This window comes from Lepisma saccharinum, chromosome 14 (assembly GCF_977018435.1).
Source record: "Lepisma saccharinum chromosome 14, izLepSacc3.1, whole genome shotgun sequence".
Classification (NCBI taxonomy): Eukaryota; Metazoa; Arthropoda; class Insecta; order Zygentoma; family Lepismatidae; genus Lepisma; species Lepisma saccharinum.
Window position 1 is genome coordinate 36,295,252 of NC_139242.1, and position 21,745 is coordinate 36,316,996.

Sequence of the window (21,745 nt, forward strand, 5' to 3'; positions counted from 1 at the left end):
GAGGTTTCTGTGCGAGTTCTGACAGTATGTCGTCACAAGTAACTTTTATATCACGGTGAATGTTCAGAGCAGCTAACCCATTTAATCTTTCTTCGCAAATGGTATTTCGAAGATAGGTCTTCAAGTGCCTCAAAGTTGAGAATGATTTCTCATTTAATGTTGTTGTTACCGGGATTGTACATAATATGAGCAAACGTGTGTTTACCCAGGGAAATATTACTTCACTGCACATATCAATTGCTTCAAGAGCATTTACTAGACGTCTTTGCATTGCTGCAAGATGACGATACCACAGTTTCATTTCAGTGTGAGCGTCGTCGCCTTGTAATCAAGGTGTCCCGGGTTCAATACCCGGTGGAGGCTAATAGTGGTTCGGATCTCACTTTAAACTTTAGGCCCAGTCCCGATTAGCCTTACTGTGCATAAAGTGGATTTAAAATATCAATTCAATCAACATTGTACTTGTTGTGGAGATGGTTTTGCTAAATATTGTGTACATTTTTGGCATTGTATTATTATATTATTGGTCAAAACATTTGTTTGACAGTCGACAAACAAATACGAAACGCTTCAGTAATTAACATTTTCTACTACAGTGTCATTAATGTGTCATATTCATTTTCATATTAGGTCTATGGAGAGGAATTTTGTATAATGTTAACGTTATGGAACTGCGAAACCAACTGTTGAAGGGGCCACTCCCCCCTTCCGCTCCGAAGCCCAGTACCGCACCACAGGATCTGTCACTGAGCCCGACAAAATCTTGCCAGACAGTGCTCGAAATGCAAATTCGTAGCCGAAAAGGGAGGGGATGTTTGATCGATTTTTGAAATACGAGGGGGTACATCCTTGTATGGATCAACATGGAGACAATACAGTAGGTGGAGGATGCTCAATATGAATATTATTCTAATTGGGGGTATGATTTGTGAAACTTTCTTAACTGAAGGCAGCATCCCCTACTTCGACCACTGATGCCAGAAAAGATGCTTTCAGAAAATGAATTTATTACTGCACACGTATATTACTTATTGTATTTGTTGCGTTTGTACAAGAGAAACATTCAGAAGATTTGTAAGGAATATTTACAGTTAATAGGATGCCTATCTAGTCTATCCCGTGTCGTAATACAAACTTTATCCCTTTCCTACAAAATAATAAAACTGTCCATGCCAACCGTGATTTTATAATGTGGTTGCATACATATACACTAGAGACATTAGTGCCACTGCTCCGACGCCAGGGTTTCAAATACCTTGGTGGATCTATAAGATAGGTAATATCGTTTTTCGAGGGTTTGTGAACAAAACAAAAATTAAATGATTTTAAAGTCCATTTTATATTCAGATACGTTAATCGGGACTGGTCTTAAAGTTTAAATCGGGATACGTACCACTGTGCAATGCACCTTCACAGGGGATCAAACCCAGGACCTCTTTGATTACACCACCATCGGTGAGGCCCCTGAAATCATTGAGGAAACTTGTTCATCATAATGTTCTCTCGCCCTGCGAAAGTTTATTGGTGATATAGGGTGACATCCTACACACGTCTTCCAGACATACACACGCGGGCACACCCCTCCCCTGCACACACACGATTGTATGCTTACAGCACATGCTGTGCCCTCCCAGAAAAACAATTCTAAATCCGCCTATGGATATATCTGCTATCAAATAATGAACGGCACTTACCTCGACAGTTCCTTGACATAATTTTGCAACAAGGTTTGCAATATCTTCTGTTATGCCTTCTTGTTGAATATCAAGAGTCTGAAAGTTCGCACGTTTCACTCTCGCAATTCGGATGGAATTCCTCTTAACTTAAATCGACCTTTTCTGACGTTCTATTTGTGGAAGGTGAAGCTTCAACTTCCATTTTTTGTTTCTTTTTGAAATAATCTAATAATGTATTTCTCCTCTTTTTTCTATCCATCTTTAGTTCCACGTCAAAAATCTATTACACATGCAGAAACGTAACACACAACACGACCACTTCGACTTGCTACCTTGCAGACTGCAACTCGCTGCAACCCCAGTGAACACCAGGACTTGGGAGAAAGATACCGGGCGGTCGAATGTCTGAACCATGCATCCAGCTTGGTCCAGCTCAAATTACGTCACCAGTGTTGACAGCAACCAGTAGTGTCAGTGTCAGTAGTGTTGGCAACTGCTAAATTATTTACGCACAAATTCAAGCGAGATCTTTCACACATGTTACAAGAAAATTCAATGAACTGAAGACTGGAAATTGGTTGCGAAAAAAATATCTAATTTGTAAAGAGCACAAGAGTAAAACGTATAATATTTTGGCATATTAATTGCTTGTATTTTGTTTATGAAACTGACTGGGCCAGTTGCGCTATATAACGCATCCCTCCCTTCCTCCCGGCATGCTATTGTACAAAACATCGATTGCCTACTTCGTAAAACCATGCCTCGCTACTGCCTGCAACAATTATTATTATTATTATAATTATTGATATTTTGAAATAAATATGCATCCAGGTGCGAAATAAGATTTTGACTTACTTTGCCTACTAATTGTAGTGATTCAAATCTCACAGAACTTTGCTCTGCTGGTATAAATGGTATAAGAAGGGGAAAGAAAGAAATGGGAAGTTAGCAGCACTGTCGTAACAGGAAAGGGAGGGTCATTCTCCTAAGAGGGTCATCGTGGGTGAAAGAAAGGGGAGGAGGGATTCCTTCAGTTCGCATTCCAAGGGGTACGGCTCTTTTCTTGACCATACTGAGAAGGAAATTCTCTTTCCTTTTCAGTGACTAACGAATGAATGAATGCCTGTGCATTGCTGTAACTCAACTCCAATATTATCAAAAGTAATTGAAGAAGCAATACATTTCTCATTGCCAAATGTAAACATTTTACAATATTGGCAATTTATGAAATAAAATGTATTTCTGCTTTGAATTTTTTTAAATGACGAAACCAATGGGGGGGTTTTTAACCCCCACCAACCCCCCCCCCTGGGCACGCCACTGGTTACAAAAGGGTCACACACAGAGCATGTAAAATTCAGGAGATACTCTTCCAACCATGTAAGTATTTCAGCCATGTTATTAAAACTCTTTGTTTCTGTAAAACTTTGAAACTGTCTATTTCTTTTAGGATCACCCTGTATAATGTGTAAAATTTGTGATTTAAATATTATAATTACTCTCCCGAGTTCCACGGACAAAGTGAAAGGGAATCGAAGGAAATCAGTCCATATAAGGAATAGTGGCTTGCCCAAAAGGGGGTTGGTATTTCAAAAAAAGAAACCGTCAAAATCAGGAAAAGATGAATAAAAGAAGTAGGCCTATGCGTAAACTTCTCCATTCGAAAATCCTGGACACGCCACTGACCACGGCCCCTCAGCGTTTACAGAGGCCGGCGGGTTGGAGCGGAGTGGTTGGAATATTAGAAATGAAATCTTCCGTTGTACTTTCAGCGACAGTTTCTTACCTGAAACCGGCCCGGCAGTCGTAAAAGCTGCTATAGAGTAGCTACTTTCAGCTTGCCTGCTAATTGTACACTCCTGTTTACATAAAGTGGCACAGTTTATAAGCTTGGTCAGTTGAAGTATGTGCCACTTTATCCAAACAGCAATGTACCAAAGGATGAGAAGGAGTGTCTCATATGAATTATGGCTTCGGCGGCAAGACAATAAATATTTCGATTTGACAAGAACGAGATGATGCGATCGCCAATCGTTATTAATCGATCATTTGTTGTCAAGTTTTCATGTCTTGAGATGATATTCGCCCTTACTTGAAGGGCGGAAATCATCTTTCTAGATTTAAAGGAGATGAGGCGCTCGCCTCTTGTTAGTCCTGTATCCAGAAATATATTTCTGGAGGGGTCCGTGTCCGAGAAGTAATAGAAATAATAATATAAATGTTTATAATTAATACGTTAATATAATTTATAGGTCTATCTATAATAATATATAAATTAATTAATATGGTTATTACAATACGTATTACATGAATAATAAAAACTCTATAAGAATAGAGATAGAACAGCACTTACTATAGCTTACGTGTAGTAAAGATCGCTAACATTTATATCAAAACATACTCGTATGTCCTGGAAAGAAAATTAATGTAAAAAAATAAATTGAATATCAAAAAAGGGATGGTAGGTCCAGTTGATGAAAAGTAAAGTTTCTGATTAATATTTTATGCTTATTATTGCAAGTAGTAATGTGCATAAGTCTTCTTCGGGGTAGTGGCAAGCCGTATGATCTCAATATAATGTCGGCAGAAGCGTGGCGTGCATGTAGCCGCTGTTACTGCAGCAAAATATAAAGAATTGAAGAACCTGTCTTAAAATATTATTACGTACATAAACTGGTAATATTGTCGTAAAGTAAACATTGCAGACTGACATTTTTTCCGACACCGGCAAAAGCGAAGAGGAGAACTGATCCGGTACCCTCCTGAGGAAAGGGCCCTGAGCCCACGCAAGGAAGACTTCGCGTAGCGGCAAAGACTGTTACAGCGGGAGGAGGAGGCGGGTTATTGGCATGACTGTTTAGCCGCCGCAGTTGCCGGTGATTCTTACCGGATACAGATCAGTGTTGCCATATTCAATTGACAGAAAAGAGCTAAGTCGCCTAATCTGGTCTATCTTACGCAGTGGTAGCGTCGCCGCCTTGTAATTAAGGGATCCCGGGTTTGATACCCGGTGGAGGTACAAGTGGTTCGTATCCCACTTTAAACTGTCCCGATTAACATTACTGTGCATGAGTGGACTTAAATCGCCAAATCAAAATTTAAAAAAAAACAAATCACACTGGGGAAAAGCAAACTACCAAGTGATATTTTGCATTTACTCAAAATATCAGCGATTACGAAAGTCCTCTTTGTCCTTCTTCGACATCATGGGCGAGAAGGAGAGGAGAGGGATGGGTATGGTCAAGGGGTCCGCTGTCCTTCTAAAAATGTCAACCTAAAATTCTATATTTCACCCATATAATATTATTTCGGTTACAGGAATTTGTGATAATTGTTGAATGGGCCGATTGAGATTGACATATGTTGTCGCAGGAATGCGATAATTTCGGATTGAAGCAATGTTTTTGAGGTGGTAGAACTGTTTTTGGGTGAAAACATTACTTACAAGCATAATTTCCCGATTGTTATCTTAGCACGCTCTGAAGTGTCAGGTGTCGCAGGTTCGAATCCTCAGCAAGAAATGGTTATTTCAATGTTCGTTGTTATTAGTATTTTACTTACATAATTATAAAAATTAATAATTACATACACAAAGAAATAATAATTTTATTTCAATAATTCACCATGCATCCTCATCGTCACGATTATCCTATAAAGTGAAAGCCTTAAAGGTAGCAAGGGACGTAAAATATACGAAATAGTAGTTGTGTCAGAAATGAGATGTCAGTGGATTTAGCGAAACATGGGAATGGGAGTAGTTAGGAAACAGATGAAGACTACATCTATTCTACATACGTCTTATTTGAAACGAAAAGTTTCACCATTTGGGCAAGTCTGGTTTCAAAAGAACTAAGATGGCAACAGTAGTAGAACTGGACTACTTGCAGGTTCCGAAGGAAATATTTGGGAAGCGCCGATGCTTAGAGGGGAGGGGCAAGAAGGGTGCTTCACGTGTTACAAAAGTAAACAACGGTTTGCGGGTGGGACTGTGCAGTGCGAGTTTTGTGAGTGGTGTCTTTCGTCTTTATGTTGTTTTCGGGCATTGTCAATTAATTAACAAGCGGAATGGAGCTTGCTCCGAGTTCCGAGTTGGCGGGTTCATCCTATCTGAACAGTGTGTGTAACTGTGCGATAGAAGATATTTTGAAGCATTCTTTCGGTTCGTTATTTTGCAGAAAAAAGCGAAATTGTGGCGAAAGGGAGGCAAAAGCCTATTTTGAACGATTTAAAAACCAAGTCGTTTGCTGGATATGACCGACATTTCAATGTTTCGTGGTATAACGACTATCCCTGGTTATGTGGATGTGCGCAGTTGTCGAAACTGTTTTGTTGGCCATGTACTCTATTTTCGGGTGAAAAAAAAGTGTGGAATTCAGGTATGGATAACATGGACCATTACGCACCCAAAATTTCTAATTCAAATTAAAAACTTCGCTTTATGACATCATCATAGAACTTTTTTGATTTAATTTGATTGATTTTGCTTCGCTTGTGCCACTTTTGGCTAATTTGCGAAGATGGGGATGAGTGATGATATGATGAAATTGATGAATGGACATCACAAACGTCCATGCCCAAGCCAGGATTCGAACCCGGGACCACAGCATCATATAACTATTTTCAAAGAAGAGTCGTCGGATTGATCTGCTCTATAAGTAGCCTTCGATGTTTCTGTAAGTATCAAACTACGTATTTATTGTGTAAACAACCAATGTTTGCGATTTCACTTCAGTCCTTATGTCAACATTTTTTTCCCTGATTAATAACTTTACCAAAATATAGTATTGAATTGCAGACGTACCAGATTAATATTATATGAACTAGTTGGAAGACATGGGGGGGGGGGAGGGGCATGAGGTGGGGAGGCGCCCAAGTCGTTCGGCTCCTCACTTAAATATCCTACTAATAATCGGTAACACTTTTAAAAATCCCACGCCACGCCACTGAATGTCGGTGAAAATAAATAACCCTTGATTGCACAAGAAATGCAACCAGAATATTTTGAATATTAATTATGACAAGGTTTTTTGTTGGGGGGGGGGGTGGGTCGGGGGGGGGTCCGGACCCCCTGGACCTTCTTCTATTAGCATCACAACCCTTTGTGGGTTTTAGCTTTCTCAGACAAATCGTTCCAATCTTTCCTCTTCTTTGCCATTTCTTTCCAATTTCTAACTTTGAGAATCTTTAAATCTTCGCATACATCTTCAATCCATCTCATCCTAGGTCTTCCAATTGGTCGCCTTCCCATAGGTTTCCATTCTAGTATGTGTTTTATAGTTCTCATGTTATCCATTCTTTGTATGTGGCCTAGCCATTTAATTCTTTGACTTTTAATATATCGTATAATGTCTGCACCATTGATTAATTTTTCTAGTTCCACATTATTTCTTATTCTCCATATATCATGTTCTATCTGTACCGGGCCAAAAATCTTCCTTAAAATTTGTCTCTCAAATATACTTAGTTTGTTTCTATCTTTCTGTGTTAAGGTCCAGGTTTCAGCAGCATATGTAACCACTGGTCTTATCATAGTAAGATATATTTTCATTTTTGTATTTCGTTTCAGAAGTTTCGATTTTAACAGGGATACATTTGCATAATAGGCCTTATTACCTTTCTTTATTCTTTCATCTATTTCAGATTCTATTTTATTGTTTTCATTAAGTGTAGATCCAAGGTATGTAAAATTACTAACACATTCAAAGGAGTAATTATTTATTAATATTGATCTATTATTATTGATGTTTGTTCTATTAATATTCATGTATTTAGTTTTCTTTTCATTAATTTGTAGTCCTACTCTTGCAGCTTCCTCAACTAGACTTATAAACGTTTCTGAAAGAGCTTTCTTAGTTCTTGCTACAATAGCTACATCATCAGCATATGCTGTGACTTGTTTTAGTCTAGTACTGATGTCTCCTCTCACATCTAATTTTTTAATCACCGAGTCCAAAACTAAATTAAATAATGTTGCTGAAAGTGGATCTCCTTGGCGGACTCCTGTCATGACATCGAAAAAGTCCGATCTTGCATTTTCAATTTTAACTGAGGCTCTAGTGTTTTGAATTGTCATTCGAATTAATCTTACTAATTTATTTGGTATTCCAATTTCTTGTAACCTTTGTAATGTTGTTGGTCTATATATTGAATCGAAGGCTTGTTTGAAATCAATAAACAAAACATGCAAATCTATATCATATTCATAGCATTTCTCAAAAATCAAACGCATCATCAGGATGTTATCTGTAGTACTTCTGCTGTTCCTAAATCCACTTTGATACTCTCCTATAATGTCTTCAGCATAATCAGCTAGTCTGATGTTAATTATTGCTGCAAGTATTTTATATAGGTTGTTTAATAGTGATATGCCTCTATAATTTTCACAGACTGTTTTATCTCCTTTTTTTAAGTATAGGGCACACTAGTGCTATGTTCCAATCATTTGGCATTTGTTCTCGATTCCATATATTAATTATAAGTTTATGTATTCTGCGATACATTTCTTTTCCAGCTGCTTGTATAAGTTCACTGTTGATATTGTCAATTCCTGGTGCTTTCATCTTTTTAAAGTTTTTAATTACTGTCTCCACTTCTTCGTATGTTGGTGCATCAACTAATATGTTTTCATTATCCTGCTGATTCATCGTGTTCCAGTAGGGCACCTCTAAATCCTGGTTGTGTTGAACTCCCTGGAAATGTTCTTTCCATCTATTCATTATTTCTGCTTGTTCAGTTAGGATTTGACCGTCTTTGGATTTTAAGTTTCTAGTTCTTGGTTTATACTGTTGTGTTATAACTTTCTGGATTCGATAGAATTTTCTATATTCTTTTTTGGTGTTTAGTTTTTGTAACATTTCTATTTGTGTTTTTACTGCTTGGCGTTTCTTTTCTCTACAGATTTTCTTAGCATGCTTTTTCAGATTTTCATATTTTTCCCTATTTGATCTTGTAGTTCTATTAAGACATCTATTTCTAGCTTCATTTTTTGCTTTAACCACCTTTTTACATTCTTCATCATACCAATCTTCATTTTTTTCATATGCTTTGGTTCCTAAAACCCGATTAGTAGTACTATCTATGATGTTTCTTAAATTATCCCACTCCACTTCTACATCATCTTCTTCTCCTGTTTCTTCAAGTTTTGTTTGTATTTCTTGTCTGTATGTGTTTTGTATAAACGATTTCTTCAATTTTTCTATATTCCATTTCTTAGTTTTCTTGTATACTCCTTCATTAACCATGCCAATTCTTTGTCTTATTTTAGTTCTAACAAGATAATGATCCGTATCACAACTAGGTCCTCTATATGTTTTGACATCAATTATTAATGTAGCTCTCCTCTTATTGATCAATACATGATCAATTTGATTACATCGTTGTTCGCCGGGTATTTTCCAAGTCCCTTTGTGGATTATTTTATGCTTAAATCTGGTGCTACTGATATCAAGGTTTTGTAATTCTGCTAGTTGTATCAGCCTTTCTCCATTGTCACTTGTTTCTTTGTGTAGGGAAAATCTGCCTGATACTCCACTGCTGCTGGATTCATTACCTATTCTCGCATTAAAATCCCCCAGTAGGATTAGTGTATCATGTTTTGGTACTCTATCACATACATCTGACAGTTCACTATAGAAATGTTCAATATCTTCTTTGTTAGTGTCTTCAGTTGGTGCATATATACATATAAAGGTCATATTGTTGAATTTTCCTTTTATTCTTAATTTACATATTCGGTCATTTATTGGTTCAAATCCGAGTATACATTTCCTCACATTTCCAGTAACTAAAAAACCTGTGCCATTTCTTCCTTTAATTGTTGGATGCCCACTATACATAAGGGAGAATTCTTTCTTTTTAATCCATCCATCCCCATTCCATCTTATCTCTTGTAATGCTGTTATTTGCATGTTATATTTTATTAATTCATCTGCAATTTCATTCATTTTGCCTGGTTGGAGCATGGTACAGACATTCCAGGTTGCCACATTAATATCCACATTCCTTAGCCTTTTACATTGCGTGGGTCGTCTCTTATAGATCCGTCCGGCTTTGCTTGTCTGAGAGTTCGTAGCGGGAGGTTGTTTTACGGGGTAAGGGTGCTGGCCTTATGCCCAACCCCCAACCTGGAGGACCAGGGATTTGTATTCGAGGTTCCTACCCCTAGGAAGACTGGCTTCACCACGCCTAAGGGCTCTTCCTACCCCTTGGTTTTCTGTAAGGGTTTTCCTTCCCTTAGCCTTTAGAGATCCCTCCCTTACCTGCAAGGTAGCAGGGGCAGTGCTTATTTAATGGCGGCACTTACTCGCCATGTCTCAGTGTCGTCGCTGGATTTTTGTGGTTTTTAAATGAGAGTTATCCTGCCAGAAATAACTCTCTCCACATCCTGTTGACACTGACGCTCCTTGTCCGCAACTGCTTATTTGTCGCAGCTAGCCTACATATCTGTAGGCCGTTCCCCTATCCGCAACCTGGGGATGCGCTCGGCAGCATAGAGCTCTGCTCCTGGGAATGTTGACCAGTACCGAGGGACCCCCTGGACCCCTCCCCTAAATACGTCCTTGCCTCTTTGCTATCGTTAGTTGTCAAGTTTGAACATGTTCAGAAGCGAATCGCATAACTTTACTTCAAAAGCGGCGATGGTCTGTGCAGACTTAAAGGAGAAGAGACCATCGCGATATACTCTTCGGTTAATTTACCATTTATTGTTATGGTTTAGATATCACAGGCAGAACGAACGTTCACCCCCCCCCCCCTTCCCCCCATCCTTCCACGTGTAGGGTGTGTAGTCATCCTTGTGTTCCATCTTTCCCGGGTGGACATTGTTAAGTGGTTAAATAAAATCCAACCTTAAACTCTAGATCGAGTTCCGATTAGCCTGTCAGCATAAGATGGAATTAAAACAAACTCTTCTACTTGAAACGTGGGGAGACATACATTTCCCCAGTTCAGTTGCATTGTGACATCATTGAACACATGCAACTTCTGTGAAACTATTTACTGTCCTAACTTTTTCTCAATTCTTCTGAAGTCATTAACACATGCTTATTCACCCATTTTTGCTCGCTATTAAGGCATAGTTAACTAATCGTTGTCTGCCCTTTGGGTGTGTTTATAGGGTGTCCAAAAATTCTTGTGTACTGAACTATGACCAAACAAAATTTTAATTAAATTCAAACTCATACTTTCTGATATTGAGCAGTCAGTGTGGTCCGGTGTGTTAGACATCGGTCATATAGGAGACCTGCATGGGCGTCCGGAAAGGGGGGTAAGGGGGGCCGGGCCCCTCCCTTAAAAATGAAAGTCAACAAAATATTATGTATTTCACACACATAATTTCATTATTTCCACAATAATATGTTTTAATTATTTCACGAACACCATCAATTCAAATTTAAGCAATGTTTATTTAGGGAACCACTATTTTTGGGGGAAAATGTGCCATATTCCCTCCCTGGAAAAAATACCTTCATTGCCCCTCCCTGGAAAAATCCTGCAGACGTCCATGGAGACCTGGGTTCAATTTGCAGTGTGGGTGATCTCTGGTAGGAATTTTTCTGACAGTGTACCTACACAAAGCAGCTTTGAGGCTTACTCAGCCTCTAAGAAATGACCAAGAATGTGCAGGGTCCTACATCCACAACCTGTATGTGGTTTCATGACATGGTGCAAACACACAGACTTCAAGCAAGACCATCTATTAAAATCATCATGGGGTTCACACGTCTTTGTCATTGAGGCCAGCTTGACTAAAGCTCACATGCTAATCAGTTGCAATACATTAAGGGACTCCCTTCTGTTTACTATCTTGGCAGAGAATTGTTGCCCAGTTGGGAGTGAAAGTTTTCTGACATTTGGCAACTGGCCATTATGTTCATTTGTGTTATGCAAATTGATCCTTAATTTAATGCACATGGTATTGGATCCATTAAGTGGCTTAATGTTCCTATTTGTTTTGTGTTATTAATTCATATGGTGATATTTCAACTTATGTTGTTACTGTTCTTTGTATATTGCTTTTTCATATTTCTTTTCAACCTCTTTCACAATGATGAGGATGAGTGGCGATTTATATAATATTCATATAAAAATTGTATAATGTAATGGTAGTTTATAAAATATTTATACAATATAATGGTGATTTATATAAATTGATTAAAAGACCAACACAAAGGAACATCTTGGTGCAGTTTATGCTATTGACTTGTAATCAAAGGGTCTTGAATTTGATCTCTAGCGAGGTACACTGTACAGAGTGATCACAAAGTCCCATTACCCCCCCCCCCTACCCCCATCGCGTGTCCACATCGTCATAGATGGTTGCATTGTATTAATGTGAGGTCATGCCAGAGGACAACTCGGAGATAGTTTGACTATTCGTTATGATTTAGTCCAGAGTGTCTGTGTGTACACCATCGTTTTCATAACAGAGTATGATTCTCCGCCATGTACCATGGGAAATTCTCCTCAACATCGCTGGCATGATGGCAGTAAATGCACGTCGAACAGCATCCTTAAGTTTGTTAACTGTCTTGTAACATGTGGCAGCAACCTTCTGTTTAATGAACCCCCATAATGCATTGTTGCAAGATGACAGATCAGGACTTCGGGGTGGCCACCCCAAAGGTGCAGGCAAATGGACAGAACCACGTCCATGTATCAGGAAATACCTCATTGAGATATTCCCTCGCGGCATTAGCATAATGGGCTGGTGCTCCATCTTGCTGGAACCATACACGACCGAGCAGTCCCTGTTCTTGCAGATGTGGAATAAACCAATCACATAACATAATGAGATACGACATTTGATTCACAGCACCGTCAAAGAAATATGGATGCTCCAAGTGGGTTGCAGACATTGCAGCCCAGATCATGACATGTGGTGGGTTGTGTTCAAGTTCTTCATAAAAAATGTGGGGTTTCTTTACTCAAGAATTAAATGTTTCTCGCTTTTGCACTGCGATATATCGCACACTCCTCTGAGAATAACAGTTTACCCCTTGAAGGAAGAGTTGTAAAGACATCGAGCATTCACCCACAAGCCTGATGACGTTTTTGCATGTCATTATCACTCAATTCGTTTACAAACGAAGGTTTAAATGCCTTTAACTTCAAATCCTTCTTCATATGTTTTTGTAATGTCGAGTATGGAACTCCGAATTCCTGTGACCGCTTACGAATGGACATTTTTGGCGAATGTTCGGCAGACGCTGCAGCCTCCACACACATTTCCAGTGGTGTTGATGGTCGTCCTGGGTGGGGCTCATCTATTATGCAACCAGTTGCAAAGAGCTTTTTCTCCCACCGTAAAATTGTTGGTTTTGGTGGGGAAGGTTTCTGAAACATTACAGTGAAATCATGCTGAATATCTCTCATTGATTTTCCTGTATGGGGTCGTTCGTGAGCCCACGTGCTCATGGCGATCCATTCCTCCATGGTGTAAGTGGACTCATCAGCCATGATTTAGATGTCGATCCTGCAACAATAAGAAACATCAATTCATTAACATCTATGTAATACATACGGGGTAATGGGACTTTGTGCTCACTCTATACAGTGGTTTGGATCCCTCTAGACTGAGAGTTCAATCCCGATTAGTCTATCTGGACATAAAGTGAACTTAAACTTGACAAAGGAACACCTATGCTTAGGCCAGAATTCAAACCCATAACTTCCAGTGTTGTTACTGTCATCAAACAAATGCCTTTTGTTCTAGGTGGAGATTTTAACAGTATCCAACTAAATTTATTGATTACTAAATGGATTACAAATTAGGCTTACAACCAAAATTTAAATGGGGGTAAATTAATGTTGGTTCATTTAGATGTGCCTGCTTGGTGTTAACATTTAGGTATTTATTGGGGAATTTCTTACAACTTTTTTTCTAAATTGAATATGATTCCTAATTCTGTGTGAGATGATATTGCTAGGATGTTATTACCAGAAATTGTTCTCCAATTTAGCAAAATGGTTATCACCATCACTTTTAGCACGAGGGATGTGAGGTTAGATTTTTTTATGAAGGGGGAATCCCTGAAGAAACCCACCTCTACCTATGCACATTCAGGATTATGCTCTTTGTGATATACATATATATATATATATAAACCAGGGCATCAGTTTCTTCACAATTTATTGGTTCTCCTGCTTTTTCTGTGTACATTTTTTGTTGATTTTTGTGATATACAATATGGTGTAATAGTAAAATAGTGCAATGATACAGTGATTGCTTTAATTAAATGTGACCAGACTGGTTCGGGAATGCAGAACGTGTCTGGTTTATAATTATAGGATTTTGAACACCATAACTTTTGTACAAAATGCAATAGACTTGGGTATTAACTTTGTCCATTGGATATTTTTTAAACATTCAAACAAGAAAATCATGCTGTACATGAATTTAGGATACAAAATTGATTATGATTATTGTACATATTTGCTACAGGGTGTCCGAAAATTCATACAACCGAGATTTTGAACACCATAACTTTTGTACAAAATGCAATAGACTTGGGTAATAACTTTGTCCATTGGATATATTTTAAACATTCAAACAAGAAAATCATGCTAACATGAACGTTCAGTGTGCAGAGAAAGTTACTAAGATATAAAATAGTTTTATATGAAGTATAAACAAACATGGATAAAACACAGCTGTGGAATAGTTTTCCAAATGTTTTCGATGTGTATCGATGGTCCCTGTGGGTATTTATCAAATTGATGAAAGAACGATAAATGTTTACGCATTTTACAGACGATTTATGGTATATTAAAAAAAAAGTATGCTTTTATGAAATTCCGACGTGTTTTGCCAACATTAGTCATGTCAGAAGACAGTACCAGGTGTGCTCGACATCTGGCTATATTATTCAATCAATGCCCAGATCAAAAAAAAAATAAAAAAAATAAAAAAAATTGAAACTTATCGTACAAAAAAATAACCTACTTATCTTTTTGCATGTTATGTATTTTGTGGAGAAATTCAAGTGAATGCTGTGTTGATTGTTGAAACATGTACAGCAGTAGATTATTATTGTTTTAAAGGGTATTCTTGCATCTTCATAGCCATTATTGCTGCTCACTCTGAACAATTTTGTTCTTCCAGATGCAGAACCTAGCAGCAATGGCAAACATGACAGCTCCCAATGGTACAAACTCAGGAGAACTCTCGATGGAAAATTTGTACCCGGCTCTTGTAGAATGTTTTGGTGTCATTATCTGTGGGTAAGTTTTTAATCTATGTGTTCATTCCAATCATCAAGCATCTATTGCATTTACTTTCTTTAAACAGATCACTAACATGCAATGTAGTCCAGGTGGGGTCAGTGGATCCAGAATTTTTCTTTGTTGTTCTGCAACAGACATTTTTTAATGCATTGCAATCCTGGATGTGTGGCATACAGGTTTACATCAATATTTAGCGCTAATGTTAAATTTATTTTAGCATAATATTCCTTTATGTTGCAAAGTGCATTTAAAAAAAAAAAAATCAATATGAACATAGGCATCAAAGTAATGCAAAAGTAAAACTGCTCTATTAGATTTTAATACACTCACACCTGCATGATGCTCGCATGGGGTAATTTTTTATCTCTAAATTATTTTCATTTTAATACGTACTACTTGTCCTTATGAATAAGTTCCATTGAAAAAGTATGCACTAAGCCAGTGTCTCCCAAACTTTTTCTTTAGTTTTTTTAAGATATTTCCATTGTGTCCAAGTCAGAATTTAATAATACTCGACACTCAGTTAATGTGGTTAGGTTGCTTGCCTTACATTAAAAAATAAACAAGTTTTTCAAATTAAGAACGCATTTCAAATTCAGAAACATTTTATATATAGAAAGTACTAAATTAGCACATATTTTGATTGATGCAATGGTCTGATTCTAAAGCCATATGTAGACTAACAAGTAAGTGTCATTTTAATTAAAATATTGGCACCGCAGCACACACTTTGGGAACCACTACACTAAGCAACTATTTACACTCTTTGGAACATTTTCATCTCACTGAGAAACCACCTGGACAACATTTCATTACATGACCCTACACATATTTTCTCTCCACTGAACAACAGTTTGAACACTTGCATCTACATGACCTATGATAGGATTTGCACTGGATAATTTTTTTACCATTAAATTATTTTCATTGTAGGACACACTATTTGTCAATATGAATAAGCTTGTAAAAATATGCACTAACTACTTACTTAGACACATTCATTTTCTGACAGGATATCCTGATCACTTTATGTGCTTTGTACTGAGTTAGAGTTATGATCATTGACTTTTACATGCTCCTCCTCTGACGAAGATGTATCTCCAACAACAATTCCATTGTCTGAAGTTTCAAAACAGCCTCAACTTCTTGATCTGTCAGTCTTCTTTCTCTGTTTCTTTTAACATTCGACAATGCGATAATAAGTGGAAACTGAAATTACTGCTAGCAGACAGATGCACGTGGGGTAAACACTTTCCATATATAGCAACAATACAATCAAAGAACTGTTACTGCTGAACTAATTGTTGGTGGGAGATGAATCACAGCAAGACAAGTCCATTTGAAAATAGGCAAGTTTCCAAGTTCATAAAAAAGTTATGCACCATGCAGAATCTGAGTCTTTCTTCTTCTTCTTGGAATAAATTTACCCTGCATGCATTCTTAAGGGTTAATTATGCTACCACCAACTTCATAGAGAAAACATACAATTTACGTGTCAGAAAAGATACTACTAATCAGTTCTTTCTTCCTGGCGGCACACAATGGTATGTTGCACCAGCACCTTTTTATAGGTGGGAATGAAACTAACAACATTATATTTTAATGAAAGAAATACACAGTGTTTTCCTAAAGTCCTTCCCACATTTAAATTTACTATAACTTTGTAACGAATTTAGATATTCAGTGTCTTTAAAGTTTTACCTGGCAAAACTGCACTTTGAGAGGATCATGTGACTGTGAGCAATCAGGTGATTCTAAGATGCCATCGATTCAGGAGAAATCAGTGCATTTTGTGGTATGCAGAGCTGAAATCGTACGTTCTGGTGCGCAAATTCCAAACCTACAAGAGGGATAGCCTAAAATTGAATGTATGGTGCACTGTGTTGATGGATCACCTAATCGGGCCTTTCTTCTCAGAGGAATATATCGTGACTGGCGCTACCGACATCAACATGCTGCAAACGTTCTTCCTTCCCCAGCTGTTTGCACTTGGTATCAAGGATGACATGCACTTCCAACAAGACAGGACACCTCCCCATTTTGCTCTTGCAGTCGGAGACTTCCTGGATCAAGAATTCAGAGTACCCACATCATGGCCACAAGGTCTCCAGAACTGGCTCTGTGTGACTTTTGACTGTGGGGATATGTCAAGATGGTAGTGTATGTAGAAAAGCCAAGAGAGGATGACCTCAAAGCAAATATATCTGCAGTTATTGCAAGGTATTTCAGATGAACCTGGGTTTCAGGACAAGATTGCAGGAATGCATCGACGTGAATTGTGCCCTGTTGGAGGTGGGGCGATGAGGACGACAGATATGCAGTGTTGCCAGGTAAAATTTTAAAGACTGCTGTGAAGTACAAACTTTATTTGAATGAAATATCTCTGTTATAGCAAATTTAAATGTGGGAAGGACTTTAGGAAAACTCTGTATGTGTGTGTATGGATGAACAATAGCTGATGAACATACCACAATATTTTGAGAAGTTTTCAGTATGAACACCGTAAGGGAGCTCTCAGATGAAGCAAGATGCAACAGGTGACAAGCTGCAAGTGACACATGTTACTTGGAAACGAACCTTTAGAAATAAATTCAACATTTCATACTGAAGAGGTACGATATATAGGTGTCACCTGCATATCACTTGTACTGTGCTATTTTCTGAATCGTGTGCATTGTTTTGCCAAGATTCGTTGGTAGTGCATGCACAGTGAATGCTTTTCTACACACTGCATGGGGCGCCTGTCGCTTGTCTCTTGTTACCTCGCTATGAAATTCCCGTCTCATCTGTTGCATGTCGTGTAAGTCTGAAAGCTCCCTTGCAAACCAACTTGAAGAGTACCAGGACCTTTCTTCGCAGAAAAAAGAAAGGTCGCTGTTACTAATACTTCTAAGAGGCAGGCTCCTAGAGTCCACAATAAAGACAATTTTTTTCTAACTTATTTTTTTATTATTCAATTTTTTTCTTGCAAATATGCAAGAACAACTAGAAACTTTACCACGAAGTAAGTGTAACAATAGGTCACTTTTCTAGGAAGAAATAGTATCTGTGGGCTCAAGGGAGTCCAGAACAGTGGCAGAAAAGTGATGGAAAATAACATAATATAAAGTTATTGGCATCAGTGACGTGCACTGAGGAGTAGCTAGTCTAGCAGAGATAGATTAATCAATCTCACATCTGTAATTATTTTCAAATCACAATATTTATTGTCTTGTTAAAGCCACAGTTCATATGCAACACTTTCTTTTTCACGCACTTCTCATCCCTCGGTGTGATCCGTGGGCAAAACTGGCCTAGCTCGCTCTTCTTCCGCCTTAGCAATTCCAGGTAGAAACGGTCGCCCGAAGGAAAAGGGAAGATTTCTGCCTCTACCTTCCTTGTCCTCTTGCCCCTGCTTCAATGGTTGAAAGCCCATGGTTTCAGGTCCCCCAGCCTCTCTCCTATAGGACAGATAGGGGATTGGTTTCCCTTGATTCTTTGTAAATCCTCTAAAGAACTCAAGGGAAAATTTTCTGCAGTACTTACGTATGTTCTCTGTATTTACAGAACCTTATGGGATGTAGTTTTATTATTTATGAAATGGGAACGTGTTATGTGCAGACAGTAATGTTATGCTTTCTTTATTTTATTTTTTCAAATATGGAATATATAATGATTAAATTACAAATATTTGCTCAGGCTCTCTCTCGCTCTCATTTTAGTAGTGTTTTATTTAAATATACTAATCTTTTGGCCTCCAACAAATGTATTTATTTGGGCAAGAGAACGCACGTTCATATTGTTGTTGGTTTGGTTTATTTTACTTCGCTTTTCTGCCACATTTGGTTATCGCGAAAATGAGGATGAGTGATGATATGATGAAATTGATGAAGGGACCTCGAACAATCCAGGCCGGGATTAAAACCTGTGATGAGCACACATTCTTGTTCCTGTGTTGTACTCTGCAGTGAATAATGAAATAATTTGAAATGAAAAATGTATCTCAGAACTCAAGAAGCCATATTAATATTATTGAAGAAACTACAAAAAAAATGTGTTTTGTTACCTGTTTTGTTTCTGTGCATAAAGTGGACTTAAAACACCAAATCAACCAACCGTGGGGGAGTGGTTATCACAGCGCGCTAGAACACCAGGAGTTCCGGGTTCCAACCCCGACCTCGGCATGGGTGTTCTTTGTGTTTGTCCCTTCATTAATTTATCTTCTTCACAATTAACCAAATATGAGAAAAAAGCGACGCTAAGTAACATAAATCAAGTCAAATAATTGATTGATTGCTTGATTTGGTTTATTTTACTTAGTTTCTCTGCCACTTTTGGCTAATCGCGAAGATGATACAATATAATTGATGAAGGGGGACACTCCAAGGATATCCATGGTCAACCCGAGATTCGAACCCAGGATCTCTGGCTTAGTATTCAAATCAAATCTTTTTTATTTTCGAATGGGGGTGGAGGTTACGTGTACTTATTTTGGGAAATCATTCATCATTTTGCAATCTTCTCCTGTTATTGACGTTCTATTTTTAGGAATACTGTGTCCTAAAGGGGTGAGGGGTATGACCCACACCAACCCCACCCCCTTGAGCATGCCACTGATTGCTACCCCAAATATCGACGTCACCACACGTCACTGATTGGCATTGAGAAGGTTGATTATGCTTCAGTTTTTTTTTTCAAAAATGTAAAAGTATTTTCCTCTGTTAGTATCTCTAAGCATTATGATTATTTTGTTTTGTAGTGTCAAGTTTTCATTCTTTTTTAACACACTATATGTATTCGAGTTGCTATATACGAGGCGCATCCAGAAAGAAAGTTTCCCTATTTTTTTCTCGTGAAAGTAAACATAATGAGCCGTGTAAATTGCGCATGCGCAGCAGAGCTAAGACGTATCAATCATATGCCAGGTGGACAGATCCCACCCGGTGCCAGTAGCGAGGCAGCAGTGGTCCGAAATGGAAGCTCTTATTCCTTCTCCCGCCACATGCGAGGTTCGGTCGGTGACAAAGTTCCTGAATGCACAAAGCATTGCGCCAATTGACATTCATCGTCAGCTCTGTGAGGTCTATGGGCCGAACATTATGAGTAAGCAGATGGTGCGTCGCTGGTGTCGCCAGTTTTCGGAAGGTCGTCAAAGTGTCCATGATGAAGAGCACAGTGGGCGCCCATCCCTCATCACTGATGATCTGGTTGAGCTGGTGCGGCAGCGCATCATAGAGAACCGTCGCTTCACGATTACGGAGTTGAGTAGCCTTTTTCCGCAGATATCGCGATCCGTGTTGCATGAGATTGTCACGCAGCGCCTGCTGTTCAAAAAATTGTGTGCCAGGTGGGTGCCGAAAAACCTGACACCCGAACACAAAATGAAACGTTCAGGAGCAGCACTGACATTCCTGCAATGGTACCATGATGACTGCGATGATTTCCTCGACAGGATCGTCATGGGCGATGAGACGTGGATTTCGCACTTCACCCCGGAAACCAAGCAGCAATCAATGCATTGGCGGCATAGTGGATCTCCGGTCAAGAAGAAATTCAAACAGACGCTGTCGGTACAGAAAGTGATGTGCACTGTGTTTTGGGACAGGAAGGGCATTTTGCTCATGGACTTCCTCCCCAGAGGTGAAACAGTGAACGCTGACCATTACTGTGAAACACTAAGGAAATTACAACGTGCCATTCAAAACAAGAGGCGTGGCATGCTGACTGCAGGTGTTGTGCTCCTCCATGACAATGCTCGTCCACATACGGCTCGGCGCACAGCAGCTGTTTTGACGGAATTTGGCTGGGAGTTGTTTGATCATCCACCTTACAGTCCTGATCTGGCTCCCAGCGATTTTCACGTTTTCTTGCACCTCAAGAAATTCCTGTCCTCCTGTGAGCGTTTTGGCAACGACGAAGAGCTGAAGACGTCTGTCACACGCTGGTTCCATTCACAGGCGGCAGAGTTCTACGACAGTGGGATCCAAAAGTTGATACCACGATACGACAAGTGTCTCAATTCTGGTGGTTTCTCTGTTGAAAAATAGGTGAACCTTTGCTGTACCTGTTGCCAATAAATGGTTTCCTGAAACTGTGTTGTTGTTTTTTTTTAAAAAATAGGGAAACTTACTTTCTGGATGCGCCTCGTACATAGAAGAGGTTATGAACTAAATAAGGATGATTAAACTTGTGAACATATAATCAATGTTTTCCAGTATTTTAGCTTTTTTTAAAGTAATTTATGTATTTGACAGTTGAAACTAAATATGCTTTTAGTTGTTTTACCATCCCATGCTGTCAAGTAAAAAAAAAGTCCTGGATCTGCTTGCGTGAAGGGTGGCCGGATGTGTATCTGAAATGACAGTAGCATTTCATTTCATGGACCCCCCCTTTCCCCAGCGCCACTAAGTATGTTTAAAGTCTGCACATACTGTAATTGCATTGCTGTTCTATCTTACGGCAGCATTAAAATAAACAGAGTAACATATGTACAAAGTAGGAATTTGCAAGGAAAATAAGTACTTAATAGTGAGTACTCACTTGTACTCATTCAACAAGTCTCCCACCCTCGAGTGTGCTTTGCTTGAGTGTATACAATGGAATATCATTTTAATGTGATGAAACATGTAAAATATCTGCCTTGGTAGTTTCAACATCTATTTCATTTCATATATCACTGTGTATTGGTAAGATAGACTAAACTACATTTTAACATGGAGACATTGTGACCATGTTGACTTAAGTTGCATTTTCACTGCATCTTTCACTTTATGATCCATATTTGTGGCCTACTACTATACATACAAATTATGGTTATACGTGTACTACTGTGTTTCGTGTGTATACTGCTCGTTTTGTGCCTGTTT

The 21,745-nt window shown here is 38.6% G+C and overlaps 2 protein-coding genes across 4 annotated transcripts in view; one reads left to right on the plus strand and one right to left on the minus strand.

Moving 5' to 3' along the window:
• anchor (integral membrane protein GPR155 homolog anchor) overlaps nucleotides 1-21,745 on the plus strand; it is a 115,009-nt gene that overhangs the window by 49,560 nt on the left and 43,704 nt on the right. For 2 of the 3 annotated variants that reach the window (XM_083135384.1, XM_083135385.1), the window contains exon 2: nucleotides 14,779-14,897. In XM_083135384.1, coding sequence (XP_082991510.1) covers nucleotides 14,779-14,897 — 119 coding nt within the window. Of the gene's footprint in view, nucleotides 1-3,009; nucleotides 3,057-14,778; nucleotides 14,898-21,745 lie in introns of those variants that run through there. The other variant, XM_083135386.1, reaches the window with a different exon arrangement.
• Nucleotides 8,069-8,917, minus strand: LOC145998332 (uncharacterized). Its single transcript, XM_083134736.1, has one exon. The coding sequence runs from the start codon at nucleotides 8,915-8,917 to the stop codon at nucleotides 8,069-8,071; it is 849 nt and encodes a 282-aa protein (XP_082990862.1).

Bases quoted from the DNA above. Each gene is read 5' to 3' on its own strand.
- LOC145998332 (XM_083134736.1), bottom strand. From the start codon at position 8,917: ATGGTTAATGAAGGAGTATACAAGAAAACTAAGAAATGGAATATAGAA.